Source organism: Motacilla alba, chromosome 4 (assembly GCF_015832195.1).
Source record: "Motacilla alba alba isolate MOTALB_02 chromosome 4, Motacilla_alba_V1.0_pri, whole genome shotgun sequence".
Classification (NCBI taxonomy): domain Eukaryota; kingdom Metazoa; phylum Chordata; class Aves; order Passeriformes; family Motacillidae; genus Motacilla; species Motacilla alba.
Window position 1 is genome coordinate 58,722,575 of NC_052019.1, and position 26,060 is coordinate 58,748,634.

General features: G+C 45.0%; 2 protein-coding genes across 11 annotated transcripts in view; one reads left to right on the forward strand and one right to left on the reverse strand.

The window, feature by feature from the left end:
* The first annotated feature begins 714 nt into the window (after positions 1-714).
* PPM1K (protein phosphatase, Mg2+/Mn2+ dependent 1K) lies at positions 715-19,404 on the forward strand. 2 transcript variants are annotated; one of them, XM_038135837.1, is made up of 7 exons: positions 715-858; positions 3,750-4,249; positions 4,814-4,914; positions 12,271-12,436; positions 12,959-13,103; positions 13,942-14,076; positions 14,592-19,404. In XM_038135837.1, the coding sequence occupies exons 2-7, from the start codon at positions 3,810-3,812 to the stop codon at positions 14,721-14,723; spliced, it is 1,119 nt and encodes a 372-aa protein (XP_037991765.1). In that variant the 5' UTR covers positions 715-858; positions 3,750-3,809; the 3' UTR covers positions 14,724-19,404. The 2 variants fall into 2 exon arrangements, with proteins under 2 accessions (XP_037991765.1, XP_037991767.1); XM_038135839.1 differs by having other exon boundaries at positions 727-858; positions 3,753-4,249.
* Positions 19,405-22,181: 2,777 nt separating this feature from the next.
* The window catches only part of WDFY3 (WD repeat and FYVE domain containing 3), a 155,346-nt gene continuing 151,467 nt past the window's right edge, over positions 22,182-26,060 (reverse strand). For 8 of the 9 annotated variants that reach the window (XM_038135829.1, XM_038135836.1, XM_038135834.1 and 5 more), the window contains one exon: positions 22,182-25,825. In XM_038135829.1, coding sequence (XP_037991757.1) covers positions 25,705-25,825 — 121 coding nt within the window. In that variant the 3' untranslated portion in view covers positions 22,182-25,704. The remainder of the gene's footprint in view (positions 25,826-26,060) is intronic. The other variant, XM_038135835.1, reaches the window with a different exon arrangement.

The window sequence follows — 26,060 nt, forward strand, 5'->3', positions numbered from 1 at the left end:
GAGCAAATGATCCCTTTAAAATCCTGATTGGACACGGGTCACATCAGGAGGCAGCAGGGCTTTGCTTCACGGAAACAGCTGCCTCAGAGCAGCGCACACAACTGTGCTTTAAATCTTTTGGATATTTGTTGCATAAGGGCATCACTGCTGCTTCCAGAGGCCTCTTGGGCAGCCTGCGGGCAGCAGCTGCAGGCGCAGCGTGGCTGTCCCGGCCCTCGGGCTTCCACCTGCCGAATCCAGGCCTGAAATGAAGCTGTAGCCTCCTTTGCAGGTGAGGGTCGGGCTCTTCTCCTAGACGACCGGCATCAGGAGGAGAGAACACGGCTTAAAGCTGCGCCAGGGGAGGGTTAGGCTGGACCTGTGCAAGGCCAGAAGTGTGTCTCTCCAACTCAGTAAATTCCGTGATTCTGTGAAATTAGGGGGAATTCCACCACAGAAAGGGTGATTAGGCATTGGAATAGGCTGCCCAGGGAGGTGATGGAGTCACCCTCTCTGGATGTGTTTAAGGAAAGACTGGGTGTGGTTGAACTCAATGATCTCTGCGGTCTTTTCCAGCCTAAGCGATTCTGTGAAACCGGGGGCTGTGCACGGTCACCCCGGCCACAGCCACTGCCGCGTCCCCGCTCCCGGCTCAGCCCCAGGCCCGTGTGAGGGGCCGGGCGCGGCCGGCGGGCGGGCCGGGGGCGGCGGGGGAGGCTCGGCCGGCGCGGCCGCCGCCGCCGGGGCCGATTGGCCGGCCGGCTCGGAGGGCGGGGCCGGGCGACGGCGGCGGGGCTGCGCTGCAGCGTTCGCCGGGGAGGCGCCGCTCTCGCTCCGCTGAGGCGCTGCTGCCGCCGCCGGGCCCAGGCGCGGAAGGAGGTAAGGGCCGCCTGCTCTGGGCATGGGCCGGGGACGAGGGAGGGTGAGGGGCCGCGCTCGCAAGCGTCTCCTTCTTTTGCCTCTTCCGCTCGCTCCGCTCTCCCTTCTGCTTCAGCCGCCGCTGCTGGGCGGGAAGGGCCGCGGGAGGGCTGGGAATGCCAGGGAGCGGGGCTGGGCACGGCTGGCGTTCGGCGGGGACTGCCGCCGGACGCCGCAGCTTTGATATGCACGGAATAAACGCGGTCTGTGGTAATTCGTGATACGCAAACTGCAGCAGAGACTGTGTCCATGTCCAGTTTGCTGTTCAGGCAGGGGGGCGAGACTAGATTGTCACGGATTTAAAAAAATAAAACCAAACAACAATGCACCTGCTGTATGGCGAGCTTAACACACAGAACCGTACGGTCCTGCCCACATCCGTAGGGTTGGGAAGGCACTCGAGGCAAGTGCACTTGGAGTTGTGCATTTCTTTTTAAAACATTCCTTTTTACATACGTCGGATCCCCTGGGGCAGCAGGCATGCCTTTACTTTCTTCCGGGTTTCCTTTCCTTCCCCTTTCCTTCTGGCAGCCTGGAAAATTTCCATCTTCCGAGCAGCAGGCAGCCTGTAAAACTACAGTTTTAATCACCTCATCCCGCTTTAAGCGCTATGTTTCCCAGCCTGTCTGCAGGAACTGTTTCCCTCCAGGAAAACGTGTACAGATGAACAAGACCAGATGGAGCTCCTCAAAGCAGATTTCTATCTAGAACTGTCCATCTTGACTTTGTCTCTAACACCGGTGCCCCCCTTTTCATTACCTCAGTCTTGTTTTGCCCAGATGGGTCTGCCCAGTGTTTGCAGGCATATCAGCTGGGAAAGCACAGACTGTTGTGTGTCCAGAGCTGTTTACATAACAAACGAAAGAGCAGGTTCCTACTTCTGTCTTGCTGAGATGCTTGGAAGGCAAAACTGTCATCACTATTTTTACTTGCCTGGTAGGAGTTGAATTTGATAGGGAGCAAATGCATTAATTAGCTTGTGAGTTTGGATTGATCCTCTGATTCATACTGTGGATACTGGGTAGTCTAAATATAGCGAGCATTTCATGTTCTCAAGCAGACAGAAGTGAAAGCGAGCATGGGTTTTGTTAATTGAGAGGCTTTTAGTTTGGTCCTGCTGTGTTTCACAGAAGGAAGTTAACCTGCTGCTATTACAAGTCAAGGATAGCATGAAAGAAAAAGCAGCTCCAGGAAGTAAACCAGGTTTTAAATACCTGTAGGTATGCTAAAATAAGGGTGTGATATTGCAATCACCCTGCAGTAAAATGGAAAATCTAAAGATTTCAAGTAGTTCCATATTCAGCTGGTGCAAAACTAGTGATTTCCAGAACATTCAGCCTTTTATCCAGTCAAGTTAACCTCTAAGTGCTAAGTAAAGAAACCTTTCCTCTTTTCATGCAGCCTAAGAACTGAATGAAAGGCAAACCCACAGCTTTTGAAGCAACATACTTTGAGCTGGGAACAACATGTTTATCGAAGGCCTTCTGAAAGCTCTGTCACTGCCATTTTCTACTAAAGCCACCTGTTACTAATTTACCTTTGATTGCATGTTTTTTGCGAGTACACAGAATTTTATCTAGCAACTTAAAAACATAGTTTTAACAAGTATTTCAGATGTAGAGATGCAGTTGTAATTGGCTTGGGCAGAGGAAAACAGCAAGGTACTCCAGCCCAGAATTAAAGTGTCTCTGGGGTACAAGTGTTGCTCTTTGCTGCTCAATTACGTCAGATCACCCTGCTGTCTTTTTTTTATTATTATTCACCATAAGCCTGGGTATATTTAGATCTTTTGTTGTCATATAATACTTCTCACTCATAATTTTGCCCTTAGCACACTTTGAGTAATTAAGTTAGAAATTCCTCACTGGGCTTATATCTTTAGTGTGGTTAATTACAGTGATCTGTGTGGTCCAGTTTGAATTTCTCCATTGCGACAACATGAAATTATTACAAACTGCATCCTTGGACTTAGGTGAAGTTGGGTGTTACTCTACAAAAGATGAAATAATCCAATCTTTCTACACTTTTCAGCATGCTAGGTGAATCACCATTAGCAAATTTTTGTCTGTGCTGAGCCAAGTGGTGTGTTTGAATTTATTTGGACTGGAAAAGAGATCTGAGAAGCCAGTAGAAGATCTTGTCTGCCTGTGTTAGCCCATTTCAGGGTTAGGTGGCAGAGAACTTCAACCCAGACAAACAGCAAATAGCTGCATGGGGTTTTTAAGGGAGAAGTTTGTGTGTACAGTTGTGGATGTCCATGGATACACTCTTAGTAGTCATTATTGGAATTTTTAAAAAAATCACAATTAACTTAACAGCTCTGTGTTAAAAAGTATTGTTCAAGATCTCCATAAATGTGACAGAAACAAATATCATGTGCAGATAAAAATTTTAAAATCTAAGCATGTATACTTTTCCTACCTTCCCTCTGGAAGTCACAGTGCAGATTATCTCAGCTGGTGTTTGCGCAGCTTGTGTGACAAGCTCATTTTCTCAACCTTATCTCATATTTTCCCATATTCATATTTTAGTATTATCATCACTCCCATTTGCTCCATCTCATCCCCTTCAACCTTTGAAAACTCGGGATGTCAGTCTGCAAGGGGCCAGCAGAAGTGCCCCCTTGGCTCTGTATGGAGAGCTGGGGTTGGATGTGGGCTGCTGCTGAATGTGGGATAGTTTCCCGGTGAGTCACGCAGATCCCGCTGCCGTCGCTTCCAGGGAGTGCTGTGCTCCGCATGATTAACGGGTTCTCAGGGTGACATTGTTTCCTGAATGATGCAACTGAAAATTCCCTTTCCTGTGCTTCTTGTTTCCCGATCGATCTTCCCTTATTCTCTAAAACATTCCAGCAGCTGCGCATCTTTTGCTCCTGATCTCTTTTCCCCTACGAATCTCTGCGAAGACAAGTTATGTCCACAGCGACTCTAATCAATTTGGTGCGGAATGGAGGGTTCCAAGTAAGAAGGAGAGCCGCGCTCTCGTCCCGCCTCCTGCAGGACGAGAAGCGCCCCGCAGCCGCCTGCTCCATCTCCACCTGCGAGCGCCGCGCCTCCCGCTTCGACTCCGACGGGAGCGGGCAGCCGACCACATGGGACACCTTCGGCATCTGGGACAATCGCATCGATGAGCCCATTCTCCTCCCACCGAGCATAAAGTACGGGAAGCCGATCCCAAAGGTGAGCTTGAGCAACGTGGGCTGCGCCAGCCACATCGGGAAGAGAAAGGAAAATGAGGACCGGTTCGATTACGCTCAGCTGACAGAGGATGTCCTGTACTTCGCAGTGTACGATGGGCACGGCGGGGCAGCAGCTGCAGACTTCTGTGATAAGTACATGGAAAAATATATTAAGTAAGTGCTCATCAAGGTAATGCGTGTGAAATAAATTACAGCCGACATTCCTTCTTTAATGGGTTGTACATTGTAGCTAATCCTCCCAGGTTATGTATCTGCCCGTCCTTATGGGACAGCAGGAGCGCTGGGTAGAACAGACATGCTATGAATTACTAATGCATTGGTGCCTGCCCCATTGGGCAAGCCCAAAACCACAGGAGACAAAAGCACGATTGTGCCCCCTGTCCAGGAAAGGTGTTGGAACACAGGGAGAGTGTAGACTAACTGTTTTCACACAGGCTCTCTGTAATTGCTGACCTATGGTTTGCTTGCACTCTTCTGTATCTATCATATCCCTGGATGCTGGATAAGGAACTTAAATATTTGCAAAATTACAGGTTTATGCTTTCAGTGCACACAGTTATTAAAATCACATTACCTTTCCACTCAGGTCCAGCATGATTCAGTGCAGGGAGGAGAGAAGACTGCGAAACAGGTTGATCAGGATGTGTATTTCTTGGAATAAAATTTCTTCTTTCTTGGAAAGAAGTTTAATTTCTTTGTCTACTTGCTTCCTTCCAGGGAATTTCTTGCTGAGGAGGAGAACTTGGAAAATGTTTTGAGCAAAGCTTTTCTAGAAATAGACAAAGCATATGAAAGGCATGCTAATCTCTCTGCTGATGGTAGGTAAAAAAAAATATTCTACTCATATAGATGTGGAGAATAAAGTTTGTTTTATTTGCTCAGTAGTTTTGCAGTAAAATGTCCAGAAAACTGCTTGAAAACAATTTTACTTAACACAGGATTTTGCTTTGATCACTTACTGCAAATAAAAACAATTATGCTTTACCTCCTAAAAATGAAATAACTACTGTAAGTCTCATTCAAATTTACTGGAGGAGTTATGAATCTGAATGTTAGCATAATAATCATTTAATTTCTCTTAATGTGATTCTAAAAAGGATTATGTTTGTCAAGATAGCAAAGAGTGATTTAGATTTGCAAGGAACATAATTTTACTGGTAAGAAATGTGGAGGGGGTGTTTTTGATTCTTTTTTTTTTTTTTTTTAGGGGTGCAGGGGGTGGGTGCTTTTATATGTTTGCTTGTTTTAAAGCTGTTCGTCCTGTGGATTAAAATTAACAGTGTCAACGTTCCCCTTCCTAACTTGGCTGCTGCACCTGAGGAGGAACATAAGCCAAAATTAATACAATCAATATTGCTTCTGTACAAACAGAATCACAGGAGTAGCTGAGTGGGAAAGGGAAAAAAGCAGTGAAGAGGAAAACAAGTTTGGCCGTGGTAAGGCTGTGGTAAAGCTGGTACCAGATCTTCTAGACTCCCATTTAATCCTGGCTGTTAATGAAGTTCTTGTATATGTGTCTAGAGACTAAGTACTTCTGAAGTTCCAACTGCAGCAAGCAGAGCTTATAGTGAGTAACTTAGGAAGGTAGATAGAAGTGGCTGTCCCAGTTCTGTCACAAGAGCTTTCTCAGCCATGAGATACAATTTTGAGAGTCTGTTTAGCCAGTTTTAAAAAGAAAACCCCAAACAAACCAAATAAAAAAACAAACAAAACCACAACAACCAAACACATACCCACAACAGAAAAAAAACCAAACAAAACCCCCCACAGACAACCAAACAAAAAACCTGTCCCCATGCTGGTGCAGGCACAGGCAAAATAACTGAGGTCGTACCAGTAGAACAGAAACTGTAAAAGTCTTCTCTCCAAGAAAAACTGGAAACCAAGAATCCCTGAATGGACTGAAGTGATACTGTATTCTCAAGCTGCTTTTCTGAAGCACTGGTTGAATACAATCAAGTAATGGAGTGGCTTTCTGCACTTTAATTGCTAGATGAATCTGGGTAGGCTCAAATGCAGAGCAGGTAGCCTGACTGTTGCAGCACTGCCTCTTACCTTAGCCTGCACCAAGGATCAGGAAAAAAGTCTTGAGTCCTGAGATGCAGCCCTTAAAAATGGAGGATCAAATCTATAAAGGTAATTTTCCCATTGCATTTCATGTTGTAAAAAAGACCAGAGTTAGTTTTGACCTATGAGCTGAGTTTTAGCTGAGCTCTTGAGAGACATCAGCAGAGCAGATGTGCTTTTTATCCCACAGCCTCTTTGCAAATGTATTTTCTTACCAACCCAAATCCAAGACAGTATTTGAGTACAAGTTTGTGTGCTTTCCTGGATCAGACCATTTCATTTTCAGATCTAATTGTCCCCTTCCCTGCCCCTTTGTGAGTAAGACAGCTCTTGGTTTGGCTCATTGTAGTGACCTCTGTGTCAGAGCAGCTCCTTGAGGAGAAGGATTGAGAACTGGATGTATTATTCTGTTTTTTCTGAAAACTATTTCAAATCATAACACTTGGTAGGTGAGACTTACAGAGAGACTTATTGTTGGGTAACAACAATATTTGACAAACTGTGCAGCAAGCAGAGCATTTTAGAACTGCTTATAGGATTTTTTTTCATGCCATTTAACTAACTGGTGCTGCTTAATGCTAGAAAACGTAGGCAGTGGTTACCAGGATACTGCACAAGCCCCCTTCATTAAAAAAGCAAAAAGAGAGTAAAAGAGTTGTCAAACATCCACAGGGGCCACGCTCTGGCAGGCACTCAGTGTTTCTCGGGTAGGCTGAGCACCTGCAAGCTCTTGCAGTAACCTCGGGGATCTAAGAGAGCCCATTGTTCTTGGCTGAAAATCAAGCTCTAAGGCAAAGAGTGGAGTAACAGGGTGCAAAGTCAAGTTTGGATTTCTAAACAGATTAAACTTCTCGCATATCTGTTGTTAAAATAACTCAATACTTTGTTGACTGCTTTGTGTGGATATTTTTGTTGTTGTTGATGTTTTGAAAGTTACATAAAATTTCAGCACTTGACATGTGTCTTTGTTAGAATCCTGCTTCCAAATTGATTCAGTTTGCCAGCAAAATTTCTGATTAAGTGTGGCTATTCTGGATGTGACAGTCAAGACAGTTGCTAGAGTATCTTTAAGTTGGTGGTTGATCATGTAACTTGGTGTATCTGTGTTACACTGGATGCTTCCCAAGTCTGACCTCCTTTTGAAAGCTGGCCATAGCTGATGAAGTGCAAAATAATAGCTTTGACTTGTTCCAGCAGATGACCCTTCCAGGGCTCACTCCCTTCACTGTTCACTGTGTCTGCAAAAAAAACAGTGCACATTCAGGATGTCCAGGTCTTTACCAGTGCACAGCAAGCTTTAAAACTTATACCTGGGTGTTTGAAGGAAACTAAACCCTGGTGCAAATCCCTGTAGCCAAAATGGCATGTTTGATGCATTGTTTATAGTATTATTTAAGGGGTAAAACCTTACATAAGGCATAAATATACCAAGACTAGAGACGTGCCTTGTTGGCACACCCCAGCTATGTCTTCAAGGGCACGGCCCTCTGTAGGTCACTTAACAATGATACAGTATTTGAAATTAGAGATGGAAAATACATAGCATGGTAGTTCCTGTGAGCTTTCAATAATAAAAGTGGTTTATGTGTGTGTTCCAGGTACTGCTGCTGCGTCTGGCATGCAGTTCACCAGTGCTATTGCCAGCTGTATTGGCCTGCTGGGGCCTAGTCCAGTAACCCTTCTGACAGTGACCTATACCTGTTGGTTCACACAAAAGCATAAGAAACTTGTTGTAGGCAGGTCTGGGATAATCTGTGCTCTGCCTGAATCCTGTGTAATCATTAACAGCTTAGAGCTATGTCTGAGCCCTGAAGTTTGGTGTTTGATACCTCTTCAAAAATGTGTTTTCATTCACGTCCATGCATTTAAATACAGGCCAGTCACTTGCAAATCATTGCTAAAGTTAAGTACAGAACATAAAGGAAGTTCATATCCAACAAGTGACATTATCCATGGCCCCCGGAGATGGGCAGAATTTTCTGCTAGTTTTTACCAGCCATAAAAACTAAAACGTAAAGGCTGAGCAGCTTTGCTCAGCAAGGATAGAGATAAGGAATTAAATTCTGCGCTTGAGGAAATTTGAGCATATCCCTGAAGAAATGTGAGACAAACCCTTTCTTGGCCTACTGGAATCCTACCAGGTATTGTTACTGCTTGTGTTCACTGTGAGCCAGAGAAAACACGAGGGAGTTTGTCCATCAACCTCCACATTCAGTGCACCCAACTCTAATCACATTGGCCACTCACATCTGGAATAGCCATCTTATTAAAACATAGCCAGGTATTAACTTGTCTACCCATGTTTGAAAGGGTTCTTACTCTTGAATCTTATTATGCTGACAAACAGCAGAAGTTATTTTAAAGTGATTATATTTTAAAGTAATGTTTGTTTTGTTGGTTTTTTTTTAAGTTACCATTCAAAAAATGATTTTCATTTATTTAAATATGTTAACCTGCAACACTAGGGGAAAGGGAGAGCTGCAGAAATTGTACTTGAGTATTTAATAAATTCATCAGCATTGTAAAGGCAGCCTTTTTATCCAAAGGCTCTGATTATTACCAAATCAATTTAGAGGACACTAATTACAATATTAAATGGATGTTTGTTTTGCCTATTTTTCCATTAGCCAGAACAATTCATAAAGTATTCAGTGCCTTTAAGATGGCCCCATTTCATTTGGCACTGGTTTGAACTCCCCATATTGGTGTCATTACCTTGAGGGAGCAGATGTTCTCCGGTGGCCACTCTTGCCATATATGAGACAGCTGGTCCTCTAGCATTGATAAAATTCTTTATTTGATAATTTGATAGGTTGGTTGGTTACTTATCTCCATAGGGGAAACTAAATTTAGATTTTATTTGGGCTGAATTTAAACTGGTTTTGTTGCACAGTTTTAGTGAGAAGGCAAGAACAGTGGCAATTCCCCAGAAATACCAAGGCTGATTTACCAAGGCCAAAGATGCAGGTGCTTTCTACATGACCTGCACAGGGCAGTCCAGGCAGACCTGAGAGTGACTGATTCCATCTCCTGTTCTGCAGCCCTTATTCTTGCCTCTCCAGTGTTGCAGGTTTATTTTTTTTTAACAAAGTCCCTGGGTGAATTTCCTATTTGCCTCTGTGTGCGTGTTATTTGTGGCAGACACTGTACCTGGTCAGCAGCTCTAGAACTGGAGGCCCTGGACACTTTAAGCTGGGCTTCAGTGGAAAGAGAGATCTGCTTAATTTTGTCCCAGGTGAAGGAGTCCAGCGGTTCCTAGCCTGGACTACTGGAAGGTTTCCACATCCTCTTTGTCACATTAGTTGAGATGACTTGCAGTAGAAGTTGTCCAGTGAGTGTTAAGAACCTATTGAAAGATCTTAGTTTTATAGTGATATTGTTAGGAAAACAAACTCTTTAATTGTTAAAACCAATACATGTGCTGATGCAACATCTTTTGTGTTAAACTAATAGCAGTTGTAGAAAAGCATTAGAAATGCTATCCCACCATCATTCCTGTGGTTTTGAGCTGTGCTAGAAAGCGCATAATGCTACATCTGGCTTCATGCATGTTCTTGCATCCCTACCCAGAGCATGAACTGGATCCAAGGAAGAGATTGTGAGCAGCATTTATTTTTTTCCTAGGAGTTCTATTTAACTAATAAACATATGAAGTTCAAGTCACTATATTCATTACTGCAATTCTGGACAATATCTTGTTCTTTAGTACCAGCCCTTGATTTTGTGATAGCAGCTCTTTTCTTCGGGAGTTTGCACTGAAAAGATGCAAATTCACCTGAATTCCAAATGTTTCCAGTCTTCTGTGAAGACTATGATTTAACTTTTTGTATGTTTCTCAGCATAGTTCTAAAACCACAGAAAGAAATGGGAAAGTAGCAGCAGTTCTGCATTAATTTTAATGTCTAAATAAAAGGTATCTTCTGTAAAATAAAAAGGTAGTTTAACATAGGTTGCTCTATTTCACTTGTTCTAACTGTTTGCTAAAACAGGTATTTTACTGGTTCTACTAAAATTTCTAATTGCACTGGTACTTTTTAATATCTTATTTTCATAATGTGCCTCAAAGTGACCCTGCACTGGGCTAGTCCTTGCTTCAGATGAGAAACAGGATATCGATGCCCACCAGTGCCACCAGTCAGAAGCTGCCACATCCAGTTTCCAGTGTCCCAGCCTGCGTGGCCCTGGCACAGCCCAAGGTGTGACCATGGCCACTGACGGTCACCCCTGACCTGCTGGTTCAGCGTTCAGCTAAACCCAGTCCTCACTGCAGTAATAATACCTGTTTTAAACAATAACATCAGCTTATTTAACACCTGTTTGTGAGAGGTTTTGTTGGGTTTTTTTTGTTTCATGGACTCGCTGCTTTCACTGCACAACAAGGCTCAATGCATCTTCCAGGGATTGGTGACTTCAGTTTAATCCCAGCCCCATTTCACTTACTGGGTGCTGAGACCTCACAGGGTTGGGGGAAGGAGGCTGTAAAGATCTCACAGCTCTGGCATTTCTGTTGCTACCTGTTGGCATCTGGTCAGATTTGGGGCTGCCTGGCATTCCTTGGGGTCAAACACAAAGTCCTACCTCAAATCTGTCCCATGCCCCTGGGGTCAGGGCTGCAGGGCCAGAGGTAGGAGCACATATTGTTGTAGCTGATCTCTGCATAAGCAGTGATGGAAAGACAGTGGCATGTTAACTGTTAGTACATGAAAACAAGAATATAACTGGGGAGTCACATTCCTAAGCAAGCCCAAAACTCATCTCAAATTGGCTTGCTTTGAAAAACCAGAACAATGGGAAAAGCCCAGAATGCAGGTGACCTACAGAGGACCTTTCAAGGGAAATTACATTGGCTAGAGATGCAAATGTGTTCCAGGCAGTAGCTGGTCCTGTGCGGACATTTTGGTGTAATAGCTCAAGTTAGCAGGAGCTTTCCAGGCCTCTCTTGCTGGGTTACCTCTGCAGAATCTGCAGGAAGAGAAGATAACAACTGTGGGACATGCCCTTTCAAAAAGCAAAGAAAATGAGGAAAGCTGGGCAGTTTTTCTGGCATTTCTTCACTGCAGATGATACAACAGATCTTTTTCCTGATACAGGCACTTGCATTTCTCTTTTTCAAGGTTTTTTTTTTCTTTTCTTTTTTTCTTTTCTTTTTTTTTTTTTTTTTTTTTTTTGTTCTCCAGACCATTGTAGCAATTGAAAGGAGAATCCCTTAAATCTGCTTGCATGAGTGAATCCAGGCAGGTGCCTGAGTGCAGTCAGCCAGCTCAGCTCACTGCCTTGCCCTGTAGAGAAGGAGGGCAGCACCAGGGCTCTGTTTCACCCTCTGGGCACTCACAGTGACCCCCTGTCAGGTGATCCCAGCAATGCCCCGGGGAAGGCTTCCCAGACAGCCACTGCCACCTGCATCAGTTTGCAGGCATAAGGCAGGCGGAATCTCAGAATCCAGCTTCACCTTTGCACTGGGACCTTCAACAAGTTGACAGGGAGCACCTTTCCTGGAAAAAGCCAGGAAGCCTGTTGGCTGAATCTCCCTCTGGGAGAGGCAGAGGGGGAGTGTAACAGCTCTGACAGCAATAAAAGGATGCCACAGACTGATCTACTGCTTTCCCTCTGGTGGAATTACAATTACTGTAATTATAATTTATAAATTACTATATAATTGCCCACTTCACCACCTAACAGAAAGAAAGAGCCATCACCTTTATGGTAACCTACTTGTGCAGTCACTGTGCCCAGGGATAAGGACAATAACCCTGTAACTTGAGGTGAGCTCATGGGGCCGAAAAAATCTGCTACAAACTGAAAGGAAGCTACTGTACTTTGTACTGCTTTTATCCCACTTGCCCTGTTTGCATGGAGCCATGTTGTTGCAGAGAAACACTTAATCCTTCCCACCTCCCCCTCTCCCTCCAGTCCTACATGTATGCATGTTTGCTCTTTTTTTTTTTTTTTTTTTGTATGTGTAAATTTAGTTTTAACTTAAAAGCAGTTATTTGCTGATTAGGTAGAGCACAAGTTGTCTTTGTTTTACCAATTGAAACTGTTGCTGTTGTAAAGGGCTCCACTCTTTGAGGCAGTGCTGAAACTTCTCTCTTTGATGACATTTTTAGCAACTCTGCTGAGCTCTGGGACCACTGCAACAGTGGCTCTGCTCCGGGATGGAATTGAGCTGGTTGTGGCAAGTGTGGGAGACAGTCGTGCTCTGCTTTGCCGGAAAGGAAAGCCTGTGAAACTCACCATTGACCATACTCCAGAGAGAAAGGAGGAGAAGGAAAGGTACCTGCTGGCTGGTGATGGGGCTTCCCAGAGCACAGCCTCGGTCAGGATGGACTTCTGCTCTGCTGCTGAGTTGGGCCATGAAGAAAGCAGAGCTGAATATAGAGCCCTTAGACCACTCTGAGCTGGCAGTAAGCTCCAGCTAATGCACTGGGTCCTGTTTAGAGGACCAGGGATGCGGAAAGACGTCCATGAGCATAAGATCCCCAGCAGTAAGATCAGCATCACTGAGATTCAGAACAGAACTATGACCACATGGTTCAGACTTGTCCAAAAGTGCCAAGTTAGAACCAACTTAGAACCTGAGGAAATGCACTGTGATTCCTAGGTCAGGACTCAGCCCACCAAGACACATCCCTTCCACAGAGCTGTTCAAACAGCTAAAGCCAACCCTCAGCTTCCCAGCTTAGGCTGTCCATACATCATTCCTCATTCTAGCTACTGACAGAAATAGAGGATAGAGATAGGGGTAATGGGGTGAAGCAGTAACTCATTTGCTTTTTCTTTTGTGTCTCTGGACAGGATTAAGAAGTGTGGTGGCTTCATTTCCTGGAACAGTTTGGGACAACCTCATGTGAATGGTAGACTTGCAATGACACGGAGCATAGGAGATTTGGATCTTAAAAACAGTGGTGTGATAGCCCAGCCAGAAACAAAAAGGGTTCAGGTAAAAGAAGGCCTGGTTTACGGGGACAGCAGCACTTGGACTAAGGGCTTCATAGGTATTTGATGCAGTGGTGGTACCCACACAACACAAGCCCAGGTGAAGCCTGATGGCCACATATTGTTTTTTACTGAAATAACCAGAGAACAACTCTCATTAAATTGTTTCAGATTAACACTAACAGAACAGAAAGAAATATGGTACTAAATTCAACCAGATCAACTTCTAAATCTCACTTCTCACAGCAAAATATATGATGAGGGAAGAAAGATAACACATGATATGTATTACAGGTGTTAGTCTGTTTGGGTCCTGTGGTCAAATGAATAATTTTGAGGTTAATGCTGGTATAAAACCATGACTGAGAACTGGGTGGGATATGGACGGGCTGCCATCAAAAAAGTAGGATGTGTAGAGATTTGCACGGTTGAGAGGAAGAGGGGGAGGAGGAAAGGACAGCTGCATGTATCTTACCATAGCTCTGTAGTTGTCTAGAAAACAAATTAAACACCCAGAATGTATTCAGCCTCCACTTTGGCAGGAAGCTCTCCTGTCAATTCATATTCTGTTTGTTGCTTTCCCCCAATGCACCTCCCAGGGCCCCAAGAGCTTCTGTTGTTTTGGTCCCAATAGAGTGCCACCCACTAGGGGTTTAGGGAGACGACTGCAGTGCTATCATGTCTTCCTTGAAATCCTCAGCTTCATGAAAAGTTTTGCAAGAGAGCACACAGCACCCCAAGGAAATAAAAAAGTACTTTGCAAGAGTGTAAAAACATGGGGGCCATTCCCTTGCCTTGCAGCACTCACCCAGGGTCATGCATCCCATGTGCCTCTGTTGCAGCTGCACCACGCAGACGACAGCTTCCTGGTGCTGACCACCGATGGCATCAACTTCATAGTTAACAGCCAGGAGATCTGCAACTTCATCAGCCAGTGCCATGACCCTGCTGAGGCCGCCCACGTGGTCACTGAGCAGGTAATGGCAGCGCTGCTCTGGGCACTAAGGGCTCCTGGTTTGGCTGGTTTGGCTTAAAAAACCCTAGGTTTTTGTTTACACAATACCACACATTCAACTGAATTGAACGGTGCTGCCTGAGACATTCACCAGTCCTGCTGGCCAGCCTTTTCCTTACCCTGGGTCTTGCCACATCCTTGCCAGGCATCACACCAATTAGCTTGTTTAGATCACTGTCCACTGAACTGCACAGGATTGTAATTGCAGCCTCTGCCTGTGCTGAAAATGTCATTGTCACAGACAGAAATGGCCGGCTTCTGACCATGGTTCTGGATGGTGGCATATCCTGTGGGAAGCTGTGGGGCATATCAGAATGGAGTATCAGGGCTAGGAAGGGGCAAGGGAATCTTGGGCCTCAGGGCTGGGAGGAGGCAAGGAAGTCTCTGACCTCAGAGTGTGCTGTCCCAGGTGAAGCCAGACACTTGTTTCCCTTTCCAAGCGAGACCCTGATGCTGACACTTTGTTTCTTCTCTCAGGCAGTGCAGTTTGGCTCCGAAGACAACAGCACAGTTGTCATAGTGCCATTTGGAGCTTGGGGCAAGTACAAGAATGGGGAGATTACCTTCTCCTTCAGCCGCAGTTTCGCTTCCAGCGGGAGGTGGGCGTGAAGACAACGCCACAGCGACCCTTTCCTGCCGTCACCTGGACACAGCGTGCTACAGGAGAACACCTCCATCTGTTCCTAGGCTGACTCAGTGTCTTGTCCATCTCTTCTGTTCCCAGTGTTAGACGATGCCACTGCTCCCTTGGTGCGTAGTGCCCGTTGTTGCTTACGGCTGACCATGTCTTGCTGCCTGCATTATTCCCGGCGGCATCGGGGCAGTGTCCTGGGTTTGTCGCCCCAGCAGCTCCACACATCACTTTTTTCACACAGATGAGGTTCTGGGCTTTCACCTGAGGCTGGAGGGGGTGCACAGTCATTTCATGCCTACTTGTACTCCTCAGGACCCTCAGCTCCCCGGCAGCTGTGAGTCCCTGAGCCACACGCTGGCTTCCTTGTCTGATAAAACACAGGGGAACAAACGCACAATGTTCTTAGGTAGACGGAAGGAGGGTTTGTTGTCTTCTTCTGCTGCAGCCACCTGAAACTCCCCTGTGCTTCAGGAGAAGTGGGTGAAAAATAAGAAGACATTTCAGAATGTTTAGATTCTGATGCCAGTGGCATTTGGTGTAGCTGTACAAGTTCCTGAGACAGTGCTGCTTTGTGCTCTAACTGCCATCATCTGTGATCCTCTAGCTCCAAGGAGACAGACCAGGCTGGAGCCATGTGCTGTTGGACAGATGGGAACCTTTCTCCATTGGGTCCAAAGCCTGTGCAGTCTCTGTGGACCATGCAGCAGCCCCTTGCACTGTGTTCTCTTTGCTGTCAGTGCCTGACAGAAGCACAGAGGAGGGAAAAAGATGCACAGTTTTGATATCCAGAGACTCTCATCAACTTGAATTTATTTTTTTTAATAAAGAAAATAACCTAATTTCAAAGAGTTTACTCTTCAAGATCTGATGCATAAGACAGTTTATTTCGTTATACATACGTGAGGATTTTCCTGCCCTCTGCTGAAGGTGTCAGAGTTAGTTGTGATCTCTCATGTCTCTTCATGGTACACAAGGAGGTATAAAATGCCCTAAACAAGATAGAGAAAGGAGAGAGCATTATAAAACAATGTAAGGTAATTTTTGTAAGTTTTGGGTATTGTTTCTAGTACATGTCAGATTATTCAGATACCAGAAAGGAATTCTATACTTAAAGGAAGTGTTTCCACTTCCCTTCCTGGAGGGGAATCTGTATCCAGTGAGGCATGAGGGGACCACAGCTATGATCCAGCTCATATCACTGCTGGACATATCACAGCTATGATCCAGCTCATACCACTGCTGTGACATGGACTGCAGGTGATATGTTGGCACAGGTGAAGATCTGTCCCAGTGTGCCTCATTCAGACCTCTTCCTTCCTCCATTCCATGTCAGCTGTCAGCTCCTGTGGCAGTGAAATATGGGCTGAGAAGAACTAGCCTTTTATCAGACTTGCCACACTATTTTTTCTTCTATGGATGCTTCCAATAGCACAATTGTAAAAACAAAACAAAATGAAAGAGAAGTTGCCTGATACTAAATCACCTTGTAAAAAAAAGAAAATTAATTCTGAGGTGCCTGTACTGATTCTGATTTTCCAGTGTGAAATACATATCTTCATTACTTTTATCCCTTTCCTTTAGTCCAGGGTTACCCCTTAGGCAGTCAGTGCATTAGTTTTTCCTTGTCTGTGGTGCAGGGCCCTGCAGCACCCAGCAGAGCACCGTGTGGTGCTGACAGCATGAAGTACTGGGTATGCAGAGTGCCCTGGTTTTCTCTGTGCCATCCCTTGGCGCGTCACGTGCTGTGCACAATGTACTTACTTGGGTTGTAACTGCAGTGGTGTGTGTAAATTTCTGCTGTACTGGATGCTGGTGCCCAGGCCTGTGTAGTGAGCCCACCACTGGTTTACAATCCTAATTCCCTCTCTGTCCTCAGATTTTCCCCAGAGTTGGGGTTGTGTGCCCCTGAGGTCAGTATGGCTGCTGTTGGGGGTTTTTATTTCTCCTGACAGCATAGTTGACTTCTCAGGGAAAGGATCCATCCATAACTTCTTTGAAATTTTACCAGGGAAGGGATGAGACAAAGCTCTGTGAAACAGAGGATGATTAGATTCAGGTGTATTGGTGGTTGCTATTGCTGCTTCTCTACTATCATAGAAACACTTGGATTGGGAAGGACTCCTGGGCACCATCTCACCTCCAGTCCTTTCTATTGGATCCATTGTTTTCTTTGTTCAGTTTCTTTTTCACTCCTGGGGCAATTCCTGTAGTTGCTGCTGTTTTTTGAGTCCTGCCTCAAGCCCAGCCGTCTCAGAGCACTGAACTGAGGCACAGGCCAGGCTCCAGTATGGGGCAAAAGCTGCTGGTTTTCACTGGGGTGGGCAAGGCACCCCTCTATCAGGTAACACACCGGTTTGCCAGGGTTGGTGCCCATTCAGGTGTAAAGTCCCAGGCTCTGGTGATACCTGTGCTAGGAACCTGCCCAAATCCTTCCACACACCCTGCCAGCCAGGGAACAGCTGCCTCAGGGTGCATTTCAGTGTTGCCTAACCCAGAAATCTTCTTTCATACCATGATGACACCAGATTCCACCAACCCCATGATGTGCCAACAGTGTTAGTAGCATTAGCAGCTCATGTAAACGTGAACAAGGACCCCTGGACCCTGCACAATCATCCACGCCAATCCAGAGCAGGAAGACGGAGATGTATTCCCTCATCCTCTTGTGGAGACAAGACAGCTCCCGCAGCTCAGCAAGGCCATCCGTGCCAGGACACAGCCCAGAGCCATTGTTTGTACTAGCACATTCCCAGCTTCAGCCTTATAAAGAATAAGCAGTGCAGCCAGCAAACTCCCTGACTCCCACAGGAGGTTGCCGCTGCTGCAGCAATAACACGCTGGATACAAAGCTGCCATTGTCCTGTGTTGGGTGCCAAAAAGGACCGTGGAAGATGAACCTTGGCTGAACATCAGCTGCCCACCAAGCTGCTCTTATCATTCCCCTCCACAGCAGAGTGGGGGCTGGGGGCAGAAAATAAAATTAAAAGACCCCAAAATCTGGTCAAGATAAAGATAATTAATAAAGAGGGTTAGAGCCCCTTTTCAGGTGCCAATACACTGTCCAGCACTGTGAGGATGCTGTGGGGAGATGAGCTCCAACCCAGCCAGGCCAAATAAACACTTTAGGTTTTCCATCTGGTAACTAGGCCTCCTTCAGCCCATGACAGCTCTGCAAGCAACCAGCTCCACTGTACCCCCCCAGGGACTGGCAAGATCCTCCTGCACAGCAGAGCTCCTTCAGCTTGAGGACAAAGAGCAAAGTGTTCTAAAACGACAGCTGCCTGCCAGAGAGGTTTATTATTCCAGGACAGTGAAGGATCCCACACTTTGAATGAAATAAAACGGAATGTTTGCTCTCTAGCTCACTGTCTTTCCTGTGCATCTGAGGTTACAACAAAAAGAGTATTTTTTGTTTATGACAGACTGAACCAAACATTAGGGGTGACCTGCTGAGCAAACTGTAAAAAATGTTTGCTTTTTTTCTACCTTTTAGGGGATGGATTCTGAAATCCTTTGTATTTGGTAAGAATATTTTCCTGCCTGAACATGCCCCCTGGAGCAGTGGAATCTTAGTCTGTATAGGCACTGATGAGGGTGGGCTGTGGGTGCAGGAAGGCAAAAATGCTGTCCAGCTAAGTATTCATTTTTACTGTGCGGATATGGAAGACATGGGGGTGGCCTCATGTTGCTGGAGGATTTACTAGGAGAGGTTTGAGACTGCAGATGGATTTCCAACTTAAGTGTCTCCACCATTTGCAGAGATGGAGGTTTCATGCTTTTTAGAGGGAACTCCCAAAAAATTATTTGCAGCCTGGATTTAGGAGAGCTGGTCTCTCTGGATGATGAACATAGCACAAGAAATTGAAATGGGGCAGAGATACAGTAATTAATTTATTATAGGCCTTCATTACAGTTAGTCCCTTTGGGCTGAAATGCTCAGGGCTGGAGAATAATCCTGGAGCAGCTGAAAATGGGGGTGTGGAGAGAAATCAGCAATATCACTTCTTTTTACATATTTGGAAATTGAGAGAAGCTTAGACTCACCACAGGATTTCTGCTGAGTCCTCTGGGATCAGGGTTCCATGAGCCACATTTTCTGTCTCAGCTGGTGGATGTGCTGTGGTCAAAGACATTGGGATTTTTAGCTAAAGGGAGAAGCACAAGACAACAGCTACCAGTGAAACTGGTTTAATAATAATTTCTCTTAAAAACCTTCAGTTGGGCACTGCCAGGTCATTGCTCACTCACCCAAGAAGCCAAATCTACAGTACAACAACACTCTGAGCATTACTTGGTTCCAAACTGCTGTTCTGAATGCGTTGATACCCATCAGGTGCCCTCTAGACCCAGGATATGGAGTGCTTGGGCAGTGGTGCCTGTCATACCTTTCTTACAGACTTAAGTGCAATTGTGTACATTTATGACATGCTTTGCCTTGGGGCTGTGTGTAATTTCTGTGGTTTGATGTTTATCTTTGGTGTAATCAGTGTTCAAATTTCATCTACTATGAAATTTTATAGAGGTCCCCGTCTTGCTTTTTTTTTTTTTTTCTTTAAAAACGTTTTTTCATCTTCATAAACTCAAAGCTACAGTAGAGCAGCTAAGTCTGTACTGGAATGTTTGCAAGATCTTTCAATAAAGAATTGGCTTCTAGGAGCTGTGTCACTACAAATGGATTTTTCTTCTTCCACTGCATTGCCAACTACCAGAAAAGCTGCACCTTCCCAAGCTGCGTCACAGCTGTCTTGTAAGCCCCGGGCCTCAGTCCTTGCCATAAAAAGCTTCTGATAACCAAGGCTTTGGCTACAAAGACGTTCTCCCAGCAATAACCAGTGCAAAGTACCTCTTGTCTCTGGGCCGTGCTGCACCAGGATGTCACGTTCTAAGTTGCTATTTCTGTCTGCCTGGGTGGCTGTCATGGTGAGCAATGCCAGCCTGCGACACACGGCAAAGAAAAAAATTGGGCCTCTGCAGGAATATAGTTTTGCTGCTGCATGAATTCAAAGCTGCTCTGTTACACTTGAAGAAACTATAAGGAAAAAGTAAGAGCCAAGGGTTTTAACTCAGCTGCAGAAGTAGCCCTGAGATCACTGGTATTTTTAGTTAATACAGCTTTTCACAGCTGGGCTCAAACCTATTTTACTCTCTCCCTTGAAGGCAGCAGCCTTGACTTCAATGAGGTCTTAGTTTCCTACAGCTGAGCTCCAGCATTTCTTTTTAGGAGCAGAGTCCTTTTTTGCTCTCCTTTGTTGCCAATCCACATCTCCACTCAGTTTGGAGCTGATCACCTCTTGGATATACGCACATATCCCATGGTCTTCTTGTAATCACTGCTCACATGGGTAAATTTGGAGAGCTTGGGTGGTGTGTTGGAAAACCTGCTGGCCAGCTCTGCTCTTTCATGGGACTTGGGAAATGGCTCCCAGGTTTCTCTGCAGTTGGAGCATTTATCCTGTAATGAGCATCTCTGTGAGCTGCTGCTTTGTGAGAAGAGGGCAGTGAAGCACCAGCAGCCCCACGGTGGTTCCCTCCCCAGCTTCAAGATGGTCTGGGCAGAACAGCCAAACTTTGAGAGCTTAAAGCTCTCAGTAGCTGTGCCTGGGAAGGGCTGGGAACTCTTCCCAGAGCTCGTGTGAGCTCCCCCGCACCTCACCTGCACAGGATTTTCATCACTCCGTTGGGCAGAGCCTTGCTACACCTCCCCCCATCTCAGTGTCGGCAGTGGAAACACTCCCACCGGGACGTTGTCTCTGCTCCTGCCCGGCTCCTGCACCAGGGGCTCTGGTGCCCTCTGGTGCAGGCAGGATTGCACTTAGGTTCATCCACGACCAAGTTTTGGTGCCATTCCTTAAAAATTGCCCTTTTTTGTGGGGCCAGGCCCACATTCAATGCAGTGCCACACAACTCTTCTCCAGGAAGACAGGGCAGGATTTGCCTCCCAGCACATCAGCCCCATTCCTGGCCTCGCTCCTCCCTACACGGTGTGGCACAGTAACCTCACTGCTGAATCAAATCTTGTATCCTGACAACGGAGAGAAATGTGTCCCACTGCCAGAAATTCCTTAGAAACACTCATGCATTTTATACAGAACACTGAGCTTGGAAAGCAGCTCAGCCTCACCTTTCTGAACTGAGTTACTGCACCTGTCATGAAAGACAATTTGGTCACAGCAAATTGGCCACAAATTTGGCTTTACCTGCTAAATGGAATGCCTGGTCCTGGGCAGTGCTTCCACCCGGCAGGAACTGTGGTGGAGCCAGAGCTAAAGGCTGGGGCACTTGCACAGTAATTGACCCAGCTGCACAGAGCAGCCTGGAGCTGCTGTTAGCAGGAAATCTCTCCCCAGAAAGAGTGGGAGGCAACGCCAGACCCCACAGCCCAGAGTCGGTATGGTTACCTGGCTCAGAGTGCTTTGGTGACATTCATCCAGCAGCAGGACACTCAGGCTGCAGCTGTCGAGCACAGTAACTGCCCCAAAACTGTTGAAGAGAAAGCTTTTTTTTTTTTTTTCAGTGTGTGGAAAGATTTAAAATGGCCAACTGTGAAATACTTGAACCTATGAAAAGTGGACATTACCATCCTATATAATCAAGACATGGCTAAGCAAGGCCATGGAAATGGCTTCTCGAACTCCCTCCTTTTCCACTGCCCTTGGCCAGCAAGACTTAAATAATTCCTTTTTGTCTGCTTTCACTGTATTGGCAGAGCATGCTCTTCTATGCACTGTCACATTCTGCTGTTGCAGCACAGCAGGGAGGTAGAAATGATCCTTTGAGGCATCATCTCCTTCCGAAGCCGCTCAGAGTAAGGCCATGAGAACAGCCATTTCACGTCCATGCACATGCCACTGATAGCTCAGCAGAGGAAAGACAGGAGGGGTCTTTGCATGATATATTCCAGCAAGGGATTTATTGCATCCACCACGCCAGAGGGACCAGAGACAAAAGACAGGACCATGTGGTCTGCATGACTTAATGCAGTCATGGGGTTAGAGACCAATGACCTGAGGGCACAGGGGCAGGAAAAGGGCAGCAACCTGTAAGGGGGATGAGGGATGAATAATTGGGGTGGGCAGTGTCAACTGGCCAATGCAGGAGGCAATCCAGTGTAGATTGGCAGTAGTGCTGCAGAGCATCATGGGTTAAGTCTTCTCTATCAGCCTAGGTGGGGAAAACTCTGTATCGGAGGATTCCACATTCTGCTGAATTCACACTCTACAATTTAAAGCAAAAAATAACAAAATAAGGCACACGATTTCATGCTGCACCATCATGGATGGGCATACTCACATTCAGAAAGCAAAACTGTGACAAGTATAGAAACTTACTCCTCATGATGACACAGAAAAATGTTACTCATTGGTTACTACTCCCGAGTTAAAAACGTTTATTCAGCTGCAAATGATTTGTCTTTCCAACAAATGCAAACCAGCTTTTTGGTGGTAAATAGCAGGTATTTATTTGAAATGAAAAAAAAAAATACTTCAGTACCTGAACTATTGCATTTAATCATGTATTGTTGTAATTGTGTTACTCTACCTTTTTGCATTGGAGACAAATATACAATGAACATTCAGATATCACAGATTGCACACTAGATAGTAAATCGTCAGGCCTTTTACGTAACCACCAAAAAACAGATATTGGATTCTGCAATATAGTACAAAATTCCACACTCCAGTCTTAGCCAGTTATCTTCAATTTACTCCTGATGCTGTACAAATAAATGGCCATTTAACTAGGGCTTACAAGTTAATAACAGGACAAAAAAAATATACATTGCACTGACACAAAAAGTCAGCTGTGTTAATAGTCATGCAACAAGTAACCAAACTTGCTGAAATTAAAAATACTTTCTAAAAACAGTTTTAACTGCATAAGTATTTTATACACAGTTCATTTACCGAAACAAAAGGAGTCTTTAAATGATACAAAGCAAATATAAGTTTCTACCAATTTTATACATAAGAAAGTGCAAAATAACTTATCTAAAGTGTTTTGCTATTGAACTGATGAATGTTGGCTGGAAGCAGCCAACCCCTCTCAAAAGCATGACATTACAGTTGCACACTACATACGAATGTTAGGAGTACATGGATAAGTTTACTACAAAGAACAAGGCAGGAGAAGACATGTGAGGTACTTGCAGAGACTACAGTCTACTAATGCTTGTGTAAATTAGTATATTTTTGCTCAACAGATTTTTACATGGAAAACAAAACAAGTATTTGCATTAGAAGCTCAAATGAAATGGAAAAAAACCCCACTCCCACATGAACACAACAGTTGCCCACAGCACCAGCTGCCAGAGGGAATATGAGCAGGTGTGTTTGTCCCCCTCCGCCTCCAACAAGCGAAAATGTGGTTTTTTTGGGAACAGAATTAAGTCAGAGGGCTGTGGTGGTTTGCTTGCAAAATGTAAACTGGGCCTAGCCTGCACACTGCAGAATTTGGAAGGAATAAGGATTTCTTTAGCGCCCTGCCAATGCCGCAGGTGCGGAACGACACCCGTACAACACGTCTGTGGCTGACAGCCCCGTCCTCAGGACCCCACAGCACAACTCTGTCCTGGTTTCAGTGCTGGACCACATCAGTGTTGTTGTCATAGCCTTGCTTTTATCAGGGATTAACCGTGTGGCTGTACAAGCTGCAGTCCACAGAAAAGAAGGCTTCCTTAAATTTGGGGATGATTTGGAAATCTGGAGGCAAGGGGAGAAAAACTGTGGACTCAAAGGCATTTAAGAGTTGTTAAAACAGCCTTTCTTGCAAACAGAAAACGTTAAGGCCACTAGCCTGTCTTCTGAAGTATGCTGGTTTTGCATCATTTTGGGAAGGGTGAAGGCAACGTTAGAGAGAACAGCTGAACACAGAAATTCCAGTGCTCTGCCCATGCTTACCGAGGACCTCTTCCTCTTTTTAGGGTCAAATCTGCCAGGTAGCCAGTAGTCAGTGTGGCTACTTGACCATCACTCTTTGGATCCAAAATTTGGGTCAGCTAAGCTCAACAAACCTGCATTTACTCAACAGTGTGCAAGGGCTCTAGAGAAGCCTTTCTGTTCATTTGGGGACCTAGTATACATACCAAAACAGGAATATATCTCATTTTACAGACCAGCACATACATAATAAACAAACAAGTATCAAAATACATATTTAACCTTCAGTGCATAAACATGTGATACCAGGGTAAATAGTAAGTGGTCAGAATTAACAAATTATTCACTGCTAAAAGCTCAAATCAAGAGAAGACAGGGTGCCCTCACAGTGCCAGGGACCCTCTGGAAGGAGCTCATCCCAAGAGAGAGGGCCTGGAATTTTTGATGGCGCAATTCCAACAACAATGCTGGTTTTAAGGATTTGCTGTACCAGGGCCAGAGCCTGCCCAAGTCATTCCAAGTGAAGGATAATCTCATCCCTTTGAGTGACAACATTCACTCAAGTACTGCTAGAGCCACCCGTCTTCTGTTGGTCTGGGTCACATCCTTACCTCTATTTAAAAGAATCCATTGTGAATATACCTAGCTCTAGATCAGTTTGTCATCCATTTACAAAATATATACACATATGTTAAAAAGCAAACCCAAACCAACCACCAGCCTGCCTGCTGCTCTCCCCCTCTACCCTCTTGAGCAAACAAAAACCCACTGGCAAGACCTCATGCAGAAATTCAGTCCATGGGCCTATCCCAATGCACGTGCTCCAATCCCAGCGGATATCCGTGTCTCTACTTCATCCCACACGTAGTGCAAAACAAATGACAGAGTAGTAAGAAAATACTGCAATTAAATTCATCTTGAAACTTAAAAACCATAATGGAAAGCTACTGCTGTCCTCAAGCTGATGGCATGTGCTGAAAGACAAAGAGAGCTCCGAGGAGCATTTCTGACACGACCAAGATCACTCTGCTTTAGAGCAATGCCTGTTGTTACAAAAAGGTTTTCTGCAGAGAAGCTATGGGACAACAGCAGTTCAATTTTATGCACAAGGAATTAATTCTGTACCTATATGCAAAAGCCAATTGCTATTGACTAAAGAAGGTAAAAGCTGGTTCTTGCACTGCATGAATCAGCTGCTAATGAACAGTAAGTAATTAACAAAACTGTAGCTTTGACATATGTATAAAAGAGGCCTTATTAAATATGAACAACACTGAGGTGGTAAATAGTTTGGTATAAAATGCAACACAAGTGTACAATTTAGTTCCTGGTTATCTTACAGCTAGAATAAAATACTCCAATTTCCTATTCTCAAAAATGTTTTCTTTTGAAAAAATCTGTGTAATTCTATGAATAGCCTCACTTACATTAAGATACTGTGGGCAACTGAAAGAAGAAACATGCACAGACTGGATTTTTAACAGAAATACACATAATGCCTTTGAGTTTTCTGTTTTTGATATTTTGTTTTGTTTTTTTTTTTTTTTAAACATTCGTATTTAAATTGATAAATGAGATAAAGATGCCACACGAAGTACAGTGGTTAATCTGAAGTCCCATGTAACAGGCAGTTAAGTTCATATTTAGATAAAAAGGCCGTTATACCTATTTACAATATACACAGTTGCTTGCGAAGAAGGCAGATTTACAACTATCTTCTAAAAAGCCTTGCCCTCCCTCCCCCCAGTTAAGATGACTAACTCTACAAAAACAAGACAAGAAGGGGTGTTTAGGATAAGTGAGGATTTTCGTGACAGCCACCCCAGCATGGGCTTAGGGGCTGCCAGTTCTGTAGGATTTATGGTTATTAACCATGTCTTCCTGGGCCTTGCTCTTCTCCTTATGCTGTTCGCCTCGTCTGCCTTCTGTCAACACAAACCAATGCAATGATCCCTTTTTACTCTTAGTGCTTAGAATGCAGTATAAACATAAGTGTAAACAGACAATATTCCAATTCCTTCCAATACTCTCACTGGTTCCTGGAGTGACAGCGGGGCCGGGTGAGGTTTGCCAGGCCCCATCAATTTCTGGGCCCCTCCTCTGAGCCCCGCTCATGCTGCAGGTTGTAGAAGCAGTTCTGGCACACCCTGACCGGTGATGAAATCTTCAGCCGTTTGATTTCTGACTGAAACCGGCTGCACCTGTGGAGAATAAACAACCATCACTGAACCCAGGTCCTCTCCATTTCTACCCATTTTCTATTGAGCTGTGGGAATTATCACCACGACTTCAAACACCAGAAAACTGTCCTAACTCACTTTGACATGGAGATGCAATGCAGTGTGGCAGAAGCAGAATTGAACGCAAATGATCACCACACAGTCAACACAATGAAACTGTGTGACAGATAGCTTAGCAACAGCTGCTGTCACCAGT

Excerpts from the sequence above, each read along its gene's own strand:
- PPM1K (XM_038135837.1), top strand. The coding sequence starts at position 3,810 with ATGTCCACAGCGACTCTAATCAATTTGGTGCGGAATGGAGGGTTCCAA. Across the intron at positions 12,437-12,958 it reads AGAAAGGAGGAGAAGGAAAG|GATTAAGAAGTGTGGTGGCT; the intron begins GTACCTGCTGGC and ends GTCTCTGGACAG. Across the intron at positions 14,077-14,591 it reads CCCACGTGGTCACTGAGCAG|GCAGTGCAGTTTGGCTCCGA; the intron begins GTAATGGCAGCG and ends TTCTTCTCTCAG.